We start from the raw sequence: 23,324 nt of genomic DNA, 5'->3' as shown, positions 1-23,324 counted from the left end.
CTGGCTAGAATGTATTGTGTTATTTCAATTTGGTGAGGGGTTTAATAGGCATTAGAGCCTCAGTTCTCTAGGTTTCTTACTTCAATCTCTTGGCTTACACATTCACTTTGGAAGGAAGTACAGATGTGTCCACCTTCAACATTTCTTGAATTGCACTAAATTATACAAGTATGTCATGATACCAATACAATACAATCTGACGCCGTTCAGGAAAAAAAAAAGTGTATACGTTAACGTAAACTATGGGCAACAGAAGGCCAACAGATGGCATCTGTCGGAGGCGTCCATCACAGCCATCAAGTGAAAAAAAGTATACTTTTTAAACACGGGAGCCCATGGTTGATGGATGGCATCTATCAGAGATATACTTTTCCTTACATGCTTAACATCTCGTGCCACACATTTCGCGATATGTCTGGTTTAGAGGTAAGTTAAGTGAGGACACACGTAGGTGGGTAATTTTTTTAATCCAGCTATCCTACGCAATAAGAGACCACTGTGATTTAAAAGGCTGCTATATGGATCATCTATAGGGAGCCACAGCTTCAACTATAATACACACATGTAAGAATGTGGTGGTGGAGAACTCCCTGGCTGGTGTGCTGCACACATGTGGTTGATCATCAGATCAGGTCTGTAGTCCCATTGGAGAACATTGGAGAGGACTCGGCTTTTATGTCCGGCAGCACTTGCAGAGAGATTGAAGTTGGGGCTTTCAGAGTGGAGCATATTCTGAGTCGGTTTACGTTCAGCGCCATTGTGGGAGGGCTCGTTTTCTGCTGTTTGGAATATTAAACAATGCACTGGCTGTGGTGGTAGAGATAGGCCAGACAAATTTTTCTGAAGGGATCGGTCAGGTTAAAGCCCAACTTAATTGTTTTTGGAAAAGACAGGGGACAGTCGCGGTGTAGCTAATGACATGAAATTCTCAGTGGATCCCATCAACATCAGCATGATTCATCTACAAAAATGTTAGGTCTATCGGCAGCTCAGAGGGATCGTCCAGGATTAGAAAAAAGGGCTCTGTTTTTATTCCTCAGAAACAGCGCCACTCGTCTTCATGGGCTGTAACTGGTATTGCAGCTCATCCTGATTCAAGAGAATGGGGCCTAGCTGAAAATCCATATACAACTGATGCAGTGGCAATGATTCTGGAAAAAACCTCACTCCAGTATCCATGTATAAATATCTTGCTGGTAGATTTGCACATAAAGATGTAGAATTATTTCAACAATCAATTTTTAATACATCGGATAAAATGACAAAACCTTAGGCTTTCAATGAAATTCAGTCTTTATTTCACATGACTGTAGCTTTATTAAATAATACATATTTGCTATAAGATATATTACTTAACATTTAGACTGTTTCTGTACAGAATATCCTTCAATGGTAACTTACAAGTCGGTAGACCACAAGGTATATACCAGTATACCCTTGTAATGCATTGCTTCCAGACTGAACACACATAAACAATAAAAAGCATGTGTATTATACAAGGCAAGCCATGCGGGACAGAGAAGGCATATAATGGGGGGGGGGGATGTAGGATTGAAGGAGGTAGAGGGTCTACAAAGTGAAGAAGTCAACTTTCCATAAAAAAATCACCCATTTGATGCCAATCTGGCCATTAAAATGCTCCGAAAATTCTCAGCGATGTCGCAGTTCCCTAGAGAATTGATGACACACGTTCTAATAAATATGTCAACAGACAAAATGGCCACGTCTGCGGTTTGAGCACGACAGTAAATTTTCGATCACAACTGAGCACCACGTCAGATAACGGTGGCTCTCTGGCTACAACGCCCAGCATTTTTTGTTAGCCAGTCGCATTACAGACCGTCAGCAGAGTGTTAAGCAGATCTGCAGTCTTACACTTTATGTAAGGCTTGGCATACATTTTTCAAACCTATGTAGTTGCGTGTACTTTATAATAATTCCGTCTTTATTAACAACTATCAATTTGAACAGACAGAGCTGCAGTGTAAAGCATGGGGGAGAGAAGAAGCATTAGCCTCTGATGAGACAGAAGACAATTTTAGACTATGTCATACTCCTATCAGACGATGTAGCTCAGCTGGAGTCGCTAATCATAGCTGTATCCGAATGTAAAGGAGCTAAGAAGCAGCCAGAATAGAAGACAAAAAAGTAACACATAGTGCTGCAAACTTTTGCAATTATGGTGGAGCAGAGGAAACCGCCTTGCTGCCTGTGCCTATATTTACTTTATAAAGCTGTTCATTCACAGGTTTAATTTGTATGAAAGTGTTTTTTTCCCCACTAGTGACATTCTTATTGGTGGGGGATCCCAAGAACATGTGCTTGCTGTTTCCATATCTCTCAATGTCCATATACTTTGCTTTAGGCTGGGTTCACACGACCATGTTACGTCCGTAATGTACGGAACGTATTTCGGCCGGAAGACCCGGACCGAACACAGTGCAGGGAGCCGGGCTCCTAGCATCATAGTGATGTACGACGCTAGGAGTCCCTGCCTCTGCGTGGAACTACTGTCCCGTACTGTAATCATGATTACAGTACGGGACAGTTGTCCTGCAGCGAGGCAGGGACTCCTAGCATCGTACATCACTATGATGCTAGGAGCCCGGCTCCCTGCACTGTGTTCGGTCCGGGTCTTCCGGCCGAAATACGTTCCGTACATTACGGACGTAACATGGTCGTGTGAACCCAGTCTTAGTGTTTTGATACTGATGGAGTTACATGATGTCTTTCTCTCCAATAACATTCAAAATGATTTCAAAATTCCTCTCGTTGCCATTGGAAACAGTCACAGGCTTGTCGCTAGACATGTGACCTACCATCTGAGGCCTGAAGCTGAACATACACATTAGAAAAGTGCTGGCCGGTCCTGCCTTTCTCAGTAGGATCGACCAATATATGGGAGCTGCCCGACTGTCCCCTAATGTCTGCTACTGGGGGAACAAGGATTGGGTATGTAGGTCTTCAACATAGCCGATCTCTTGCCCCCCAATGAGATTAGCCCTGTCAAGGTGATAATCTTAAGAAAATGAATCGCCTTAAAAACATGTATCAAAATAACCTCTATCAAATGCTTAACGGGGCTGTATGAGATTAGAAAAACTTGGCTGATTTTTACCACAAACAGCGCCACTCTTGTGCATGGGCCTTGTGCGGTATCGCAGCTCAGCTCTGTTCAAGTGAATGCAATACCATACACAGCCCATGGACAAGAGTGGCGCTGTTTCTGGTAGAAAGCAGCCATGTTATTCTAATCTCATACAATACCTTAAGTTGGTTTTCTGCTCATTAGGGCTCGGTTACTTTATCGCATAATGTATATATGACATTTTATGGTTTATCAGGGATTTTTGCAATTGTTTGATAAGGATGAGTGGAATTTGGCGTAACTTGCTCTATCCAGTTTGTATTCTGGAATGCTGGGAGATACATTGATTGGCATTTAAAAAGCATATCATTTTATATCCAAAATATTCTCATAGGACCACCTTTTAGTCATAGGACTTGCCTAAAAATCAAAGTCTACAGTATCGTAAACTTCCTGTGTCTGTCCTATTCCATATTTTTCTATATCTGGACCAGCCAGAGAATCAATTTGCGATAACTTCATACCATTTTAAAAGTCAGTCTTGGACGTATATACAAATACTGGCCAAGACATCATACAACTGAGAATGTCAGGCCTATAGTGATGACCTCAGTTAGTCTCTGTTCACACAACGTCAGAGTCTTACGTTCAGCGTATGCATCCGGAAAGTTCTCAGCACATATGCTGAACGTAGGACCCCATTCACCTGGTGTATGCCATAAGAGTGTCCTTTTGGCATATATCCGGCCGGCATATCTTGTTTTCTGTGGTATGGAATAGCGTAGTAGACAATTCTATTCCATACAAAAGGTATACAGTAAAAAAAAAAAACTTTTTATCGCAAAGTATAATTTTTTTTACAATTGAGTCCTATAAGAGATTTATCCCACAGTATGCCTATACATTACGGAACGTCACAGACTTCTGTCGGAGTTATACGTCAGTAAATCCTCTCAACGTATACGGTACCACCAACGTGGTGTGAACAGCCTTTCTGAAATATCTCACTGACAATAGCAGGACTTTGTGCAGTCCAAAAAAAAAGAAGAAAGAAACGTACTGTAACCTATAGCAACCAGATTCTCACATCTGGAGGAGTCCCTGATAACAGCCAATCAGATCACAGCTTGTATATTTCTTGCACAGCTTAGGTAATGAGAAGAGATCTGATTGGTTGCTATGAGCAACTCTTCAAATTTTGCTAGCATATGGTTTTGTTTTTTTTATGAATAGCCCCCCCCCCCCCCATGACAGAGGGGTTACAGCTTAAAAAACAAAAATGAGAAAAAACATCTGGCAACGTAATATACGAATCTTTAAGAAAATAAAATGTGAAAAAAACCCTCTTTTAAATGTGCGAAACCATATAAATGCCAGGCAGTGGTTATATTGCAGGAGGCGTCTCATAACAAGGTCACTCCCTCAGACGCACCATCCTCACATCTTTTTAATACAAACCGAGCAGATTTGCCCATTCTCCCTAAGCGGAGCTGTACCACCATAATATGGTGGAAACGCCTCCGCATGGTAGGAACCATAGGTTACGAAAAAAATAACAAAGATCATCAGAGGTTTGTGACAGTCATCTAGGTCCAATGCTTGGATGTGAGGACTTTAGAGGTTCATACACCACAGACAGAGAACCTTCTGGAGATTTGTCTTCTTTGTTGTCCTCCCTCAACATTTTTGTAAAATTCTCCATGTGTCGCTTCTGAATCCATTATCGGCAGGACTGACTGAAGTGAACACTTCGCCGGCTCAGCTTTTCAGGGTTGTTGGATGCCATGTGAGAAAATTCACGAAAAATATCCAAATATGTTGTATCACCTGCAATGCAATGAGTGAAAATAAAAAAAAAGGCCCAACACGCAGCAGGACAGCACCTGACCCTTCAAGCTACTCTTGGGTTACAAATTACACACAAAATGAAAAGAAAATACCCCTCCTTTATAGAGGATGATGTTAAAGAAGAGCTCCAGGCGAATGTATACACTGGGGAAGATTTACTCATCTTAAATGTACCAGGATTTTGTCGCACTTTGCAGCAAAAAACTTGCGTCGATGACTTGAGCCATATTAAAGTATTTTAGACTTTTTTCGCCTCACGCTAGGCCAAAAATGTACCAAAGTGTGCCAAAATTGTCCTACAAAATATAGGTCTAATGTAAGCTAACTAAGATATAGCGTAAGGAAAAGTGTCTAAGAGGTCTAGCAGGATGCCCCTAAAAATAACGCAATGCTGCTGTCCATGTGGGACAACCAACCAACGCTCGGGCCGTCTCCAATGCAACTCTCAAACTCCTTGCGATAGTCGTGTCGCAGATATTCTCTTAATGCACTTTAATGAACTGTGAGAATGCTGACAAATTCACCATGTAGCTCCTGCCTAATACAGAATTATTGGAATCTCTTCCTTCAAGAGTTGATTAGATCTATCGGATACGAGGTAAACACATGCTTGCAAGACCCACATCTGCTGTGCTGCAGGACGTGTATATTGGTATTCACAATCCATCGAAATGATCGTAGATCGCATAAGAGCGTGTTCCTATTGCACCTGCAGGGGATCTGACAGCAATGAATGGTTGGTTGACATTCACATATGGCAGCATTGCAAAATATTGGGCAAAGGTTACCAATACATTGCCACTACCTTGAAAAACTATAGGGTCCCATTAAGGCCTTATTCACACGAGCGTGTTAAACGTCCGTGTCTCGGCAGTTGAAACAACGGCCGTCCCCCGGACCTTTGTAATTCAATGTGGCCGTTCACACGGCCGTTGTTTCAAGGGACCATGTGAAGGGTCCGTGAGAAAATAGGACATGTCCTATTTTTTCACGCTTCACGCATCCCTCCATAGACTCTCAACTATGGGAGATGCGAGACATCGCGTCCCACAGCGCAGACCACGGATGCACCTTGTACACACACACACACACACACACACACACACACACACACACACACACACACAGGGTCTTCAAAAAAAAGGTAACAGAGCAAAGCAAAAGCAGTGTTGAGATGTGTGGAGGTGTTAATCAACAAGTCAAGACAGCAATAATGAGCCAAGCAGATCAGAAGAAGAGTTGGAGTATGATTTTTATTAACAGTGCTTATAAAGACAGGTTGCGGAAAGAATAAAAACATTGGGGTTCCGTGTATGTGCGGGTTCTATAGTCTCTATATAAAAACACATCAAACACCTTTGCATTAAGTTCTAAACTCTTTGTAGCCAAGGGTTTAAGTGTCATCTGGGAACATGGGGTGGAAATAGTACGGAGGAAATGACATACAATATTCAGAAAACATCAAAAAGTTGACCAGGCAAAAAAGAACATCGCACCGAGGAGGTGCAAGCAAGACATAGAAGGTAGAGTATGCATCAGCCTATATACAGCAAGAGGGGTTCTCATTGTGCAGTTGTTGTTTTATAGTCCTCATGCGCTCCCTGACATTTCTTTGTTGGGGGGAGGGGGTTCCGTGATTGGTCAGTTCTACCATGTCCTCATGCCATTTTCACTGGCAATGTGTAATATCTATTGAAGTCATCTAATATATACACTTTGCAGGCCGCTGCAGCCATAATTGGTGCACAAGATCCTCAAAAAGCACATGATCATCATAGAGGCTCCAAAATTGAAAGGTCCAAGCCAGATCGCAATGCACATGACCTCCTTGGGTTTCCTTATTGTACCTATGTATTCTAGGCAGAGCTGACGCTTTTCAGTCTAGGCGGAGGTACAGGGAGCAGCGGTGCTTTGCGGAGGTCATACACATTTGAAGCAGGGTATCATTTTGGACTTCACAATGAATTGAGAACATTAACGAGAGGAGGTTATTAATGCTCAATATATACCGTTAGCCACTTTTGAAAATGTAATTATTTTTTTCAAATAATCTGTCAACACTAAGATAGTCAAAATATATATAAATTACTATAAGAACTATACAAAATGATGCATTTTTGTAACTAACAAAAAATAAATAAAAAGAAGTATAGAGATCTTCAGAATAAGCAGGAACAATGCTCAAATTAAACAGATTAATTTCTAAACTTTTTTTCACCATCACCATCCACATCAATTTTGTGATCTATGTAAGGTCCCTTTACTGTCAATTTAAAAAAAAAAAAAAAGTCCTCATTCCTTGCCATAAGGGCTTGACAACACGTAACTGAATTGTTGCAGAAAATTTCTGCCGCAATTCTGCAGAAACTAGCAGGATTTCCGCTGCAGAAAAACCGCACCGTTTCCTTTGTTCTTTACTGCAGAAAACGGTGTGGATTTTGCTGAATTTCTCCCAGTGTTGGGAGATGGTGACATCTCCTCTGAAAAACACAGCAATCCAGTCCAATTTCCACAGCAGGAATGGACATGCTGCGGATCGAAAATTATGGACGGCAGGTCAATTTTGGTTGAAAATTTTACGCAGCGTCTGGATGAGACTTGTTAAATTTTACCCACTTTGCTGCTACTGTATTCTGCTGCGTATTTTCAGCCCGCAATTCCAGACGGAAAATACGCAGCAATTCCGCTAAGTGTGGAAAAGCCCTAAGACATTTGCTAGTTTCCCTTTCAGTTTAAACGTCCCTCTTTTTTTCCTATGTCACACTGTGGTATTTTATTACAAGGTTGGGCCTAAAATGCAGCTCCAGCTTAGAGCCACTTTAATGTACAGTATACAAAGACCCCTAATGCAATGTTATTGAATGAAATACTCACTTTAAAAGTGAATGTACACCATTAAATATCATTTTTAAATCTAAATAGGTCCAACATTCTGTGCGGATTAATTTCTTAATATATCTTTGTAGCTGTCGGAGCTCATATTTTTCTGATACAGAGTTCCAAAATATAGTTGAGGAGCTACCACTAGAGGGAGTTTAGGAGCCTACTGCATACGGCTTTCTTACTGACTTCAATGTACAAACAGTACACAGTAAGCTCCCATGCTCCCTCTAGTGGCGACTGCTGGCAGTCATAATGTTAAGTTTTACATCTTCGTTTATGCCAGATATCTGGAGCTCTGTATCAGGAAAAACGTAGCTCAGACCACTCAGATATATTAAGAAATTAATCAGCACAGTATATTGGACCTAAAAACATGATAAGATGTTGAATTGTTCCAATTAGGCTGGGTTCACACAAGCATGTTACGTCCGTAAAGGTCGGAACGTAATTCGGCCGCAAGTCCCGGACCGAACACACTGCAGGGAGCCGGGCGCCTAGCATCATACTTATGTACGACGCTAGGAGTCCCTGCCTCTCCGTGGAACTACTGTCCTGTACTGAAAACATGATTACAGTACGGGACTGTTGTCCCGCAGCGAGGCAGGGACTCCTAGCGTCATACATAAGTATGATGCTAGGAGCCCGGCTCCCTACAGTGTGTTCGGTCCGGGACTTGCGGCCGAAATACGTTCCGTCCTTTACGGACCGAACATGCTCGTGTGAACCCAGCCTAATAGCGCTACATGGCTATGGAAACTGACACTTCTTGTGCTTGCACAGCAAGTCCATCAGCAGACATGTGTAAGGCTGGGTTCACACAAGCGTCAAATGTCTGTTTTTTAACAAGTCAAAAAGCAGCTGTACAGTGTGAAGACCCCCAACAAACATCTTCTAATGTCTTAGCTTCCTGGACCCCTGTGAGAATGATATGTAAGCACTAAGGATATTGAAATTAAAGGGCTCCCCCGCCCTCCTCACAGTGATTGATGGCATATCTAGTGTGAATATAATCTGTGGCACTCTGCGGGTTAGCAGGGTTCTGTAGGTAGAGTTCCCACTCTGTCAATGCTGTGAAGTGATTGACGGCAGGCTGCTGTGTATCAATCCCCCTCTAGAGGGGCGGGGAGGTGCGGAGGGTCGTTCTTCTCATGAAAACATCAGAATCATAACTAGGAGTCCACTGTATTCTTTAAATCGCTCCTATTAGCCAAATGGCACAATATTTTTTGAGCCGTTTTGGCTAATAGGAGGTGACCGATCCGCTTTAACAGCGCTCACACCTGAATTATTACTTTCTTAGGCCCTGTTCACATGACGGATTTTGCATGGCGGGTCCCGCCGTGGACTTATTCCTCCTCTCACTTCAATGGGAGGTTCTTGGCGGAATCTGCCCGAAGATCGAGCAGGACACTTCTTTTTCAATGAGAGGCAGAATTTTGTGGCAGAATTCTGCCGTATGAACAGAGCCTTAGTGGCGTTTAGCTTTAATAGACAGAATACTGGCTCAACCCACAGAGTGACTGCTATTACTATATGTAGGTGAATGGTAGAGTAGTAATATCTACATCTATCAGATATAAACAGGAACTGAGGTCTTTGATACGTTGCATTTTCAACTATAGTCACTTATTTTTAATAACTAATTAAAAATAACTGTTACAACCTTCAGACACAATATAGATCTAATTTTATATATATATATATATATATATATATATATATACACACATATACACACACAATTCACATTTTACTTATCAACAAGCTTATTTAATAACATGCAAATAGCATATATTCAATGCAACCAATCAGATGTTCATTTCCACATGATTAGTAAAAGTCAGCATGTGATTGGCTTAAGTGGGTTCAGGATGTCTGTGCATTATTGACTCTTGCCAACCATATATAATACAGAACAGGTGTCTAGTGAACTGTAGTAAAAGAAACAGCACCTCTTGTGATTGGTCAGTATTATAAGGACCGCCTCCGAGGAACTAGAGGGGTTTGCTATTTGCAGCATGTTATTAAATGCGCCTGATATTCAAAGATATCAAATTTTTTCTAAAAATGTAAAAACACAGGCGAAAAGTATTTTCTAAGAACAAAATAAAATAAAGTCACAAAATTGCAATAAAACATCTAGATCCTTATGGAAATTTTCAAAAAAAGCGAAGATACATTTCTGACATAGCAAATAATTTTCTAAATAAATGCTGTAGAAACTTAACTTAAAAAAATTGATTCGAAATGTAACATCCATCCATATGACATAAAGACAACACAAGAAGTATAAACATGTACATGTGACATAGAGCTTGTAGTGTTCTCCCTTAGGCCAGGAAACCAGCAAAGCATTATAGAAGTCTAATGAGTTCCACCTGACTAAGGACTCAAGAGTCTGATCCCAAAAATTCTAAAAAGTCTTAAAAAACAACCAATTAGAACTTAATAGGGGTTTATCATATATACTGTATATCCTACAAAATAAAGCAGCTCGGACCTCAGGCAGCAGTATATGACTTGACATTGACCATTCATCAGTGGATATTATACTGCCCTATTTGGCATATACCATAATAAATTAAGTAGCAAAAAAAAAAAAAGATCACTTACAAAATTGTATATATGATTTCCAATACTGGAAGGAGGGAAAAGTGCACAAGTATATAGTTGTTTTTTTGTTCTTTACATAAAATGTACAGCGTTTACCGGAAAATATCAACCCCTTCAATGCGGGGGGCTACGTGTGTCATGGCAAGCTGCATTGTGGGTTCAAAATGATGCTCAACCATTTATTAACACTGGCCATATTGTCAAATAATGCAAAATCTTGCACGATAAATCTCATTACCCATTTTGTTGCTTTCACTTTTTTGTCCTCTTTGTTCTTATTCTTTTCAGTATATGATAAAAAGAAAAATTCCCTTTGCGAACAGGAAACCGTCAACAAGTTTGCCACCAGCTGTCAATGAATTGTGGGCTCCGTGTCTCTCTATTTAGTACTTTAAAAGCACAATGGTGTTCTGAAGAGGCTGCGGATCTGATTGAGTCACAAGCACCGTAATAGGCACTGCATGAATACAGATCACTCATGAATACAGATGTAATTTTTACATATTCATATGTACATTAAAGGCCATGTACACCTTTGAGAACAGTGCATCAGTGTGATTGGTGCAACTTTGTAATTACTTTATTAAAAATTATTTTTACTTTTGAGATACAGCTGCTTTGTAACCTGTATACAGAGCAGCTGTATCATGGGCTGAAACCTGTATGCGTCAGGTCAGCGGGACTGACGGGCTTAGTGACAGCGGGTGCTGCCTGTCTGACACGTAGGATCGAGCGTTTATCCATCACATCTAAGTTCATAACTTAGATGTGATCAATAACAGCTGGATCCTGTGGGTCAGAGATAGGCAGGACCCGCTGTCACTAAACCCGTCAGTCCCGCTGACTTGACTGATTCAGGACTTCGTGCTAGAAACAGCTGCTCTGTATACAGGATACAGAGCAGCTGTATCTCAAAAAGTTAAAATAATTTTTTGTAAAAAGTAATTACAAAGTTGCACCAATCACACTGATACGTTTAATATGCTTATATGAGACCCACGGCCCCGTCAAAACACTACACCCATGTGCACTCAAAGTACTAAATTGGGAACAAAAAAATAATAAGATTTGCTTCTTGACAGCAAAAAGGGTAATGTAGTTACAAAACAAACGCTAGATTTGACCTGCTGACTACATATATATATATATATATATATATATATATATATATATATATATATATATATATATATATATATATATATATATATATAGCCAGTGTTAAGCAAAGGTGGTGCTTCACTTTTAGTCAGTTTGAAGCTCACTACTTCCGACCTGCAAAGGTATTTAGTAAAGGGTAGACTGTAAACTCCTAGACGCAATCCTGAGGAGGGTCCGAAGAATTACATGGCCATATATTTGGACCTCCAATAAAGTTAGCACCTATTATTTTTTACTTTACATAGAGTGATTCTTGCTGGTTCATAGTTAGTAGTTGAAGCCGACGGGCTCCAGTCTGGCAGTGCTTTCTGGTGTTGGCGTACAGGCCAAGTAACGTCATGACTCCTCAGTTCATTAACTCAAGATGTAACAGAACAGTTGTCCCCTAACAAATACTATCAACTTGATTAATTTTTTACAGTGGTTATTTCAACAATCTGGAACTCCTCATTATATGTTATAGGCCTTTGGAGACAAATGGTAATATGGCTGCCATTCCCACTTATTTCATTATTTGGTGATTGAATGATCAGGAATTTATTGCATGTTTTCTAATGAGCAATAAAATTAAATTAGCAATCATACTGGATGGATTATTTTATTTGATTTCTGTGCTTTTCTGAGAGGGTGTTAGAGAAGGTCTAGCACCCTAAAAATGACAGCGTATAAGTAGGGTGGACCTAAGGTGCATATATTTTTCCAGGGCTTTAATAAACCCTTGAGAGGTCAGACGGCTAATAGTCACTAGATGGCGGAGGGGGTTCTGCGGATGATCTAAGCAGATATGAATAGTCGAATTAAAAGACAAGATCAGGTGAAGATTAATACCCAAATATTTAACAGTCCTCTCTATGTCCCTGATGTCCTGATCTTTTCATACAATGGAATTGCATAGCACTGGAGGTGACATAGGGATACACTTGGGAAGCCTATGTTAATTAATCCTCAACTCGAAACCAAGGAACGATCTTAGAACTAAACAATTCTACCGCTTAAGAACTGGGCCAGTCCAGTGTGTGGGTCGAGTCCCCGGTAGGTCGCAAGGCTGGGCACAAAAAGAAATATAGTACTTGATAAATTCATTTAGTGCACTTTATCCCACATGGAGGGCACTACATTTAACCTCTTCACTGCTGGTGTAGGGCAACGTGTTACTCTTCACTGAGAACCAGATATGACAAGAAAGAGAGGCACACAATTAAGGGTAAGACAAAGTGACACGTAGAAAATTACAGGTGCTGAAGGTGAAAGGGAATGTCGTATGGTAAGTGACAGACAGAGAGCAATTGCAAGAGGAAAATAGAACATCAGTAACCCAAAAGGTAAATGCAATGCAAACATGCAGAGAAAAAGCTACATCCATCTAAATGGGATATTAGACGCTGACTGAATCATGGCAGGAGACAGCCAGGCATCCGGTAAGACACAATAATAGACAAACACCCATTCATGATATAATATTTTGTGCTCTAAAAGACCAAAAGAAAACCTAGGGCATCTACATTTAATCTGTCCAGAGCAGGAATGTCCAAACTCACGGGCATATTTTTCAACAGACTCTACTAAAATTGATGCAAATGTCACCAGTATCTCTCTCCTTCCTATTTACTCTCTGGCAGTGAAGAAGTTAAGACAAAGCACAGCACACCTAGGCAAGGATAGGGGAAGCCGTAAGTTCATGTGTAGTTAGCACACTAAATATAAGCACCCGAAAATAGACAACCTCAAAATAGGAAAAGTGCTTGAAATGTGGGTCTTTTAAGGATACCCCACGCAGCGTTACAGCAAGTTGCTCTGAACCCCACCACTCCCCAAATTTGACATCCACAACCCACCCTTCAGTCACTAAAGCAGAAGTTGTTCATGACAGAGCAGACCCCCTTTAAAATGCATCAAGGCAAGAACCCTACTAACCTAGACCGCTGACGCAAACAAGGTCCCTGAATGTATAAGTACCTTTCACTACCTCAACTGGGTCCCTTACCTCTATCCCTAAATAAATAAATAGTCAGGCACTAAAGAGGCAGAAGAGCCGCAGGTTCTCCCATTGACTCCGTCATCTCAGTGTCTGTTCTGATCTTGATAAACGTAAAAGTCTAAAAGAATCACAGTTTGTAAAAGTGCTAAACAGTACATAAAGTATGAACACATCAGCTTTCCTTTTGCTCTTGGCAGTGATAAGGACAAAAAAAAATTTGAAAATAGTATTATTATGGGTCCAAACCCTTCCAAAAAAAGAAACATTTTGGTTTAGTTGTGCCCCTGGTCCACAAGTGATTCTTCCCTCCCCTGATGCCAGAAGACAATCCCCATGCAGGTTTCCAAAGAAAAGGTTGCCAAGAGCAGCTAGTGGAAAAAGTTCAAAAAAGTAGGGATCAGCTGCGCCCCCTTGAGGGACTTTGTCTGACTAACACTCATCTATATTAAGGCAGATGAATTCCTGGATGCACTTCCTGTACTGCTGTTCTGTTGGACTGTTGCTGGGATATTGACCTGGTTGTCCGAATGGCCCCTCTGCTTCTCTCATCTCTTCGTTCATCCGGGCAAGACGTAACCTGTGGCAGAAGAAACGAGAGGTGGTGAACTCTTAGTACAGGCGATGTACAAAAATAAAAATAGATTCCAAAATCATGACGGGAGAATACTCACAAAGTGACAATATCTGCATTAGCTGCCTGCACGGAAATACTGAGCGGATCTTGTCCATCGTCATCCACTGCGTGCTGATTGGCCCCCCGTTTCAAAAACAAACACACCTGACTGAAAAGCGAGATACTTTTAAAAACAGTTAATATAAAGCGAAGCACCGATAGAACAGCAAATTAATTTTTATGGCTGATGACTCTTGCCAACCATATAGAATACAGAACAGGTGTCTAGTGAACTGAAGATATTGCAATACAAAAGTAGTAAAAGAAATAGCACCTCTTGTGAGTGGTCAGTATTATAAGGACCACCTCCGAGGAACTAGAGGGCTTTGCTATTAGCAGCATGTTATTAAATGCGCCTGATATTCAAAGATCTAACATTTTCTAAAAATGTAAACACACAGGCAAAAAGTATTTTCTAACGACAAAATAAAAAAATAAAAAAAGATATAACGCACATAACCCATATGGCATCCATGGTCCCTATACTCACCCAGTGTGCCCTAGATACGTTGCATGATGTATAGGTGCTCGTCCTCTCATATCAGTCTGGTTTACATCTGCCCCATTCTGCAGCAGGAACTCACAAGCTATCAGTGAGCCCTATAAAGAAGGCAAAAGGAATAAGTGTAGGTCAGGATAAACACTAAACATGAAATATCATTTCCTGAACACTAAAATTTACAAAAACATATGGGATAACCTACCCCATACTGTAATTATGAGAATATTAGAAGCTATCCAATGTGACAATATTCTTGATAATTTATAGTATTGGGTACATTATTCCTTATAAACACACACATCAGCTGCTGCAGGACCTCTTTTTGAAAAGTATTGGATTGCCCTATTAGCCGCATTACATTGCAGGAACATGAAACGGTTGTGTTGTCTTCCTTTTGGGTATAAAGGGATTTTCAGTTTAAGACAATCCCTGTTCACTGAATCGTTCCCCTGACAATAATCTGATCATAGAGGAATCCGGCAGTTCGGAGACGCCATCTATAATCAGCAACCATTGTCAATGGAAGGATCCAGCGAACGTTTATTTCTCCTACAGCAGAGCAGGATCAATAGGCTGTCCATGTAATGCATGGATGACCAGTGTTGTCCAGAGAAGGAGCCGCTCTTTATGGCAGTCTGTGCTCTGGCTAATAGGGAGGGGGTCTGCTCACGAGACCCCCTTCTATTAAATAGTAGGACATAAGGAAAGAGGTTGTCTAGCTAAATATATGTATATATTAAAATAAATAATTCAAGTTGTAATTTCATACCCCTATTACAGCCTGAATTACAGGCGTCTTGCTCTCATCCTCATCATTCACCCAATTGACATTAGCCCCATTGGCGAGTGCTTCAGCCATGATAGGCAGGTTCCTCGCACGAGATGCTTTGTACATCAACAATCCAGGGTGAAGCTCTCGCAGGTCCTCTGGGTCTGACGGCTCCTGTTCGGTCTCTGCTTCTCCACTAGACTCTTCTGAGACCTCACATTCTAAATCCACAGGAGGAAAGAGAAAGGAAATTAATTTTACACGATAACACATTTCTCTTTAAAGCCTTATTCCCCTAAGCGTGTCCGATATGAATCCCAAAAAAAGGGAAGTTTTTCATGCATAGGACTGACTGTGTTGTGGTTTCCGTATGTCATCCGTTTTTCTTGTCCGTATTTCTCCTCTGCGAGCACTGGTTTTACTTTTCTCTGCCTTACTTTAGCAACTGATGTGTCAAAAACGGACAGCACACGACACACTTATAGACTTCAATGGCCAAGTTCGATTTACAAAAACAGACCAGAATAGGACATGGAACAGTAAATTGCCCCATTGAATTGCATTGGTCAGTGCGCTGCCAGTTATTTAAACGAACAGCACATGGACGTGAATCAGATGTTCGTGTGAATAAGGCCTTAGGCTGGTGGGAGTGACACAATTTGACCACGATGCCGCTGCATCTTACTAAGCCAATGAGGCACTTAATTTGAAAATTAGTACATTTTTTTTATTTTTCTATAAAGTTAAACATGTGCTCACCTTCCTCTGTGACACTGTCTACTACTGAGCCAAACACTAGGACATCATTGCTTCCATCCGTGCTGCCCCCCAGACCGCTGTCGCTGCTCAGACCTGCGGGGCCAACAGAAAGAATACGGAAAACATGTTAAAATAAAGCAGAGAACACGAGATACATATATAAGAAAAAAAACTATTATCGTGCACTAACTGCATGAGGTAATAGATAAAATACTGTAGCGTTTAGGAGCCCCGTAGACCGTAATCAACTACGCTTTTGCTTCCCGCAAAACTACGGATCCGGTGCACAACAGACACAAACTGAAGCCATAGGCACCGGATCTGTTACCATCTAAATCAATGGTGATGGAAACGGAAACCTCTGGTTTCCATTTGTGTCAGTTTGTGTCTGTTCAGGGTCCCGTTCTGACGAAAAGCTCAGACGGAACGTCAGAACGGGACCCCCAACACAGATGTGAACGAAGTCTATGCCATGTACTAAAGCTAGCTGTAGCTATAATCGCCAACTCCCTCCCATAAACATACACGCTTGCATCTGCATGATTGCAGGTTTATTATCATAGAATAGAGAGGATAAGCAGCTTTAAAGAGGCTCTGTCACCAGATTATAACTTGACTATCTCCTACATAATCTGATTGGCGCTGTAATGTAGAGAACAGCAGTGGTTTTTATTTTGAAAAACGATCATTTTTGAGCAAGTTATGAGCAATTTTAGATTTATGCTAATTAGTTTCTTAATAGACAACTGGGCGTGTTTTTACTTTTTACCAACTGGGCGTTGTACAGAGGAGTGTATGACGCTGACCAATCAGTGACTAATCAGCATTATACACTTCTTATTGTTCCAGCCCATTGTTACAGTGTGATTGTGCAGTGAAAGAAGCTGGGCTGGAACAATGAGAAGTGTATGACGCTGACTGGTCACTGATTGGTCAGCTTCATACACTTCTCTGTACAACGCCCAGTTGGTAAAAAGTAAAAACATGCCCAGTTGTCTATTAAGAAACTAATTAGCATAAAGCTAAAATTGCTCACAACTTGATAAAAAATGATCGTTTTTCAAAATAAAAACCACTGCTGTTATCTACATTCCAGCGCCGATCAGATTATGTAGTAGATAGGGCATTTATAATCTGGTGACAGAGCCTCTTTAAGACACCTTTAGTGGCACTTATCTTCCAGTGTAACAAAGGCTCGGGTAGCTAAAATACAACACGCGCGATCCTTTTTTTTAGAATAATCCACCCACCACCCTGCAAACTACACATTAGTGTCTCTAAATTCGTGGAATCTGTTGACCATTACAGAACATGTATGGGGTTGAAAGATTGGGCCAAGGGTTGTTAAAAGGGCGTTAAGGGACAAAAACACTAGGCACTTAAGACATAGGTGTGACAACCTGGCACCATACTGGGGACTAATTTCGATCTTTGCTATTGGGCCCCCATGTGTGCCACGGTCTGTGACCATATGGAGAATAAAACTACCCCACATAGAACAATTTGCACGATCACTTTTGTTCAAGCCATTCAGTTGCTATAGGTACAAAATAAACATTGCTCCAATAAAAATACCAAATATAGATATAAAAAATTACAGGTTTCCATGTTTGTTGACTAGGCTTGAGAAGTTCTAGTGAGAAGAACTTGTACTATATCTAGTTATGAAGGCTACTGTAAGACAACGCTACACAAGGGTATTAAAATGGTCAGTGCAAAATCGCTGACCAGATTACATTTGTCTACAACGGACCATCTTTTTTCTGAACTGTAAAACCACTACTATATATAATCTGTTGTATAGGTAAATGTCTTTCTCTTGCCGCCGACCTTACCTCCATCCGGGAGGAACGGCATAGCGCTCCCACCGGGCTCAGCGCCACTGCCAGTCCATGGTGCAGCTGGCAGGGGGTGCTGCGCTGGAAGCTGGTTGGCACCTAAGAGGAAGGTGAGGGCATAATCAATTTAGTAACACAATCTAGTGTCTCAGTCATTTACTAGCATGATGATGAAACTACTCATGCAATCACTAATGGGGTGAAATATTTGGATTTGAGAAGTACTAACAGTAGAAAAAAAACCAAAAGCAGATTCTATATTCTATATAACATGATAATATACTGGGATAAAGAAAACATATGGAAGAATAATACATGAGAAATATACGCTGGCTCCTTCAGCATTTTTCTTTGTGTAAATACAGGCCATTAGGTTTAGTTAAATGTGGCTAAAAAAACACAAAAAAAACAGAACAAACTGCATGCTACATATAGGGGGTCATGTATGAAATCTTCGGTATTGCCTATAGCCACCAGATGCGTATGGACAAGGGAAAGTCAGAAAATGTAAGCGAGCATCTGTTTTTTTCCCACACCGTATGAACCTATGTAGTGCAGGTGTTGGAGCATTGCGGAGATGGCATCTATAGCAATCGAATGGCGCTATCAAACAGTTATTCTTTTCCGTAAATGATGGTATGAGAAAATTTGTAATATGCGTGGTGGAAAAATCTCTCCTTTGCTACAAGATGGATGAGCAACACAGAACTCTCCATATTAGAATTAAACCCCACGTGTCTTATTGTATACAAACATGTGCTATTCTGTAATATTCCATACGTAACATTCAGGAGAGATTTTGCTCAGTTCACATATTGTCATTAAATGGAGATGAATTTAGCATATGGTGAAGTATAACAGTTAATACTTACTACGTGGCCCCGAGCCTGTGTCAAAGTAAGAGAAGAGGGAATCTAATTCATCTGGGCAAAACAGGGAGTCCCTACGAAATTTTCTCTCCAATTTTGCAGCTGTAAAGATAGGATCAAACAAGTAAGAGGCTGAATGTACAGCGTCAATGTCGCAGAGGTTAAGACGACATGTGGGCCACATTGGCTATTGTTCGTAAAAGTCAAAAATTTCCTTTAAAGGGGTTGTCCAGGATTAGAAAACATGGCTGCTTTCTACCAGAAACAGCGCCACACCTGTCCTTAGGTTGTGTCCGATATTGCAGCTCAGCTCTGTTGAAGTGAATGGGGCTTCGCTGCAATATCACACACTACTAGATTCCTAAGGTAAGCAGCCATAACAACCCCATTAAAGCAGATCTGTCAGCTTAATATGCTGCCCTATAGAAGGGCAGCATATTACACATACGGGTTTATTCTCCTCGCAGCCAAAATGGCACCACAAAATTTTTGTGCCGTTTGACTAAAAGGAGCATTGAAAGAATACACCAGCTTCAGAATTATGAGTCTGCTATATTTATGAGGGGAGTGCTCCGCCTGCTCATTTTGTTGTGGATGTTCACAGCGGATTTCACCCTCATCGACGCAGAAAGGGTGAAATCTTGAGCAAAATCTTGCTGTGGAAAAATCTGTAACAAATCTGTTATATGTGTGTGGGTACCCTAAGGCTAAGATCACATCTGCGTTAAAGGCTTTTTAAGGAGCCTCCTTCGCAGATCCATTCAAAAATTTTTGTAAAAAAAGTGCAACATGCTGCGCTAATTTTTTTCAGTAAAACGTCAGTCACCATGATGGAAATTCAAAGGAACCCGTTAAAGTTAATAGGTTCCATTGGGTGCCATTGTGTCCAGTTTTCTGCTCGGAACAGAAAAACTGGAAAAACCAAAAATTACGCAGGTGTGAACTCAGCCTTAGCCTTTTCTATGTCAGATATGCTTGACAAGACAATTATATCAGTGAGGGAGAACACAGATTTAACGAAGAGTTGATCAATTATAGTTAAAGGGATTGTCCAGGATTAGAAAACCAGGGTCTGTTTGATTTCTAGTAACAGCGTCACTCGTATTGCCTCATCCAATTTCAAGTGAATGGGACTAAGCTGCCATACCAGACAGTCCATAGAAAAGCAGACCCTTTTTTCTAATCCTGGACAACCCTTTGAGGAGTTACGCTCTCTGAGATCGATTGAGGGTTGTCTGTGCCTTCATGCTGATATCTCCATTAAATCACTGCTAGGACCTGTTTGATTTCGACACCAGCTACCAGACCCTCAATGATATGATCCAATGTAAATGTTTGGCTGTTCCCGGGAGCTTGTCATAATCACGGTGTGTGGTTTTGATTTAGCTTTTTATATCGCTTTTATGTTAAGTGAATAAATGCTGATGTGATTTATTGTCTTGTGATAGGCATACCTGAGGAGAGCATGGCTGGAGAGGTGTTTCCACCGTCATGCCTGTATTTCCTCCGTGCAGAAGGAGCTTTGATGGAGCTGTTGTTTCGCTGACATTTTTTCACACTCCACCTCTGAGACTTCCGCTCATTTTCTACGTGTGCACTTCCCAGCCTCTTCAAGAACTTCTTTCCCACATACTTTGCTTTTATCCAGGCCTCTTTGTCCTGTCTAAAAAATTGGGTTGTTTTAGTCATTGAAAAGAATGTACAGCAACAGTCCCCTAATCCTGCATCAATGGGATCATATACACAGGTGCTGGATAATTGGCTATTCTGGATTATCAAACAGTTCAATTAAAGTACGCAAGACTAACTTTTAAGGATAGAGAACCTACAGGAAGACATCTTAAAACAAAATGTTAGCGTAATATTCTACTATAACTATGAGGAATCATTGCATTGAACACCATCTTGTAAGAAATACCTAGAAAACTATTCACAGAATTACAGAAAAACAAAAAGGGTACAGTGTGATAGGTCCAGAGCATTGAAACCTGAAATTAACTTCTAACAAGAACACATCCAGGCTGGGTGTGTGGTGGAGATATTAACAGGTATCAGACGTTGCATTGATTGATGGAATATCCCCCCCCCCCCCCGAACAGTGGCTTGTGACCCACATGTGGCCTCAAGCCCCGTGTACGTGGCTCCGGAGAAACGGCTGCAGAGACTCGTTCATGTAGGCCAAACATACAGACGCATGAGAGAGTCATTTAGTTTCTATTGTTTTTGCAGTAACATGGTCCAAAATCTCCTGTTATTAAAATTTCACTCAAGCTAAACAAGGTTGGCCACTTCCAATCTATAGGGTTTGGTAACTACATGCAGTCCGTTCATCTGGAGCGTTCCTGGCAGAAACACGTGGAATCTCTTTTTAAAAGATAACGTGAGAAACGTTGTCATGCAATATAATGTCAGAGTCGATGTAAAACGTACAGGTAGTGTGTGTAAAGGCTACGTGATGGCGCAAATGACATTGCTGAGTATCTCAGCCAAACAGTGAGCGCCACCTGGAGGGCTACAGACTTTAGACATAATGAACATTCAGACACATATTTAGTCGTTCATCCCTGTTATACATACCGTGAACATCCAGGTGTTGGTTTTTTCAAACCGAGCTGTTCACACTTTGCCTCGTAGATCTGGTTTATTGTGCTATTTCCCAGCTCACACATCAACTAGTGAGGGAGAAACATTGTGTTAACCCTTCTAGATGAACTTGCCAATTTCCTAGACAGACAATGTACTGTACAATGGTACATTACCTTAAGCAGCTCTGGCTCCCAGGAGTCCAATGTAAGAGAACGTACTTTAGAACAGTGCACACCGAGACTCCTACAAGACATAAGGGGATGGCTAAGTGGTTTTGTTCTATAAGAAAAATCTTCTGTACAGAGAATATTGTAGCCTTTGTAGATCCCTATATGCACTGGTCACACGCAGTAAGAGGGACGGCGGCTGCTGAGGACTGGTCTACTGCTTGCTTTCTCCTCTCATCCTATGTCCAAACGAGAGATGAGAAGAGGCGACACTGGTGCGGTCATCAGATCAGTTTATTCTGTGAGTGTTTTATGGACTTAAAGGGGTATGCTGACCATAAACATTTAAGGCATATCTATAGGATGTCTCAAGGGTTCCTTTTACCCAAATTTTGCATTATAGAGTCCGTGTGGCGGTGGTAGCAAAAAGTCGGTATAGATACTTGCATATGAGCGATTCTCCTCATTATAGTGTATAGGAATTACAGAATTAGCCAAGCACACTTGCTCAACAGTTTCTGTACAATCCATAGACTATTAATGATTGGTGAGGGTCACGCAGGTGGGACTCCCACCTATCAAATGTTTATGGCATATCCTATGGATGTCATAAATGCCTGTGCTGGACAGATTCCTTTAAACTGCAGTGCATTCGGAAAGTCTTCAGACCCTTTCACTTTTTTCCCATTTTGTTATGTTGAGGCCTTGTGCTAAAATAAAAATAATTTCAAGTTTTTCTCCATCATTCTGCACTCAATACACCATGATGACAAAGTGAAAACAAATTTATTAAAAATGAAAAAACGCAAAATTTTGCATGGACATAAGTATTCAGACCCTTTGCTATGGCACTTGAAATTTAGCTCTGGGGGCCTCCCATTTCTATAAATCATATTTGAATTGTTTCTACATCTTGTTTGGAGTCCACCTGTGGTAAATTAATTTGATTGGACGTGATTTGGAAAGACACACCCCTGTCTATATAAGGTCTCACAGCTGACAATGCATATCAGAGCAAAAACGAAGCCATGAGGAGGAAAGCTGCCTGTAGAGCTCAGAGACAGGATTGTGTGGAGGTACAGATCTGGAGAAGGGTACAAAAAAAAAATTCTGCTGCACTGAAAGTTCCCAGGAGCATAGTGACCTCCATAATTCTTAAATGGAAGAAGTTTGGAACAACCAGGACTCTTCCTACAGCTGGCCGCCTCACCAAACTAAGTAATCAGGGAAGAAGTGCCTTGGTAAGAGACGGGACCAAGAACTAAATGGTCACTCTGGCTGAGCTCCAAAGATCCTGTGTGGAGACGGGAGAAATTTCCAGAAGGTCAATCATCACTGCAGAACTCCACTAATCTGGGCTTTATGACAGAGTGATCAGAAAGAAACATCTCCTCAGTAAAACACACATAAAAGCCCGTCTGGAGAAACCAAGATTGAACTTTTTTACCTCAATTCTAAGCGTCATCACTGGAAGAAACCAGGTACTGCTCATCACCTGCCCAATATTATCCCTACAGTGAAGCATGGTGGTGGCAGCATCATTCTGTGGGGGTGTTTTTAAGCGGCTGTGACAGAGAGACTTGTCAGGGT

General features: G+C 41.1%; 1 protein-coding gene across 1 annotated transcript in view; it reads right to left on the bottom strand.

The window, feature by feature from the left end:
• Window positions 1-8,520: 8,520 nt before the first annotated feature.
• ACAP3 (ArfGAP with coiled-coil, ankyrin repeat and PH domains 3) overlaps window positions 8,521-23,324 on the bottom strand; it is an 81,652-nt gene continuing 66,848 nt past the window's right edge. The window contains exons 16-24 of the mRNA XM_075839626.1: window positions 21,741-21,810; window positions 21,559-21,653; window positions 20,436-20,644; window positions 18,985-19,083; window positions 16,275-16,367; window positions 15,516-15,736; window positions 14,735-14,844; window positions 14,243-14,353; window positions 8,521-14,148 (exon numbers count right to left, since the gene is read on the bottom strand). Coding sequence (XP_075695741.1) covers window positions 14,001-14,148; window positions 14,243-14,353; window positions 14,735-14,844; window positions 15,516-15,736; window positions 16,275-16,367; window positions 18,985-19,083; window positions 20,436-20,644; window positions 21,559-21,653; window positions 21,741-21,810 — 1,156 coding nt within the window. The 3' untranslated portion in view covers window positions 8,521-14,000. The remainder of the gene's footprint in view (window positions 14,149-14,242; window positions 14,354-14,734; window positions 14,845-15,515; window positions 15,737-16,274; window positions 16,368-18,984; window positions 19,084-20,435; window positions 20,645-21,558; window positions 21,654-21,740; window positions 21,811-23,324) is intronic.

Source organism: Rhinoderma darwinii, chromosome 10 (genome assembly GCF_050947455.1).
Source record: "Rhinoderma darwinii isolate aRhiDar2 chromosome 10, aRhiDar2.hap1, whole genome shotgun sequence".
Lineage (NCBI taxonomy): Eukaryota > Metazoa > Chordata > Amphibia > Anura > Rhinodermatidae > Rhinoderma > Rhinoderma darwinii.
The sequence above is the reverse complement of the archived record's forward strand: the minus strand, read 5'-3'. Positions and strand labels throughout refer to the sequence as shown.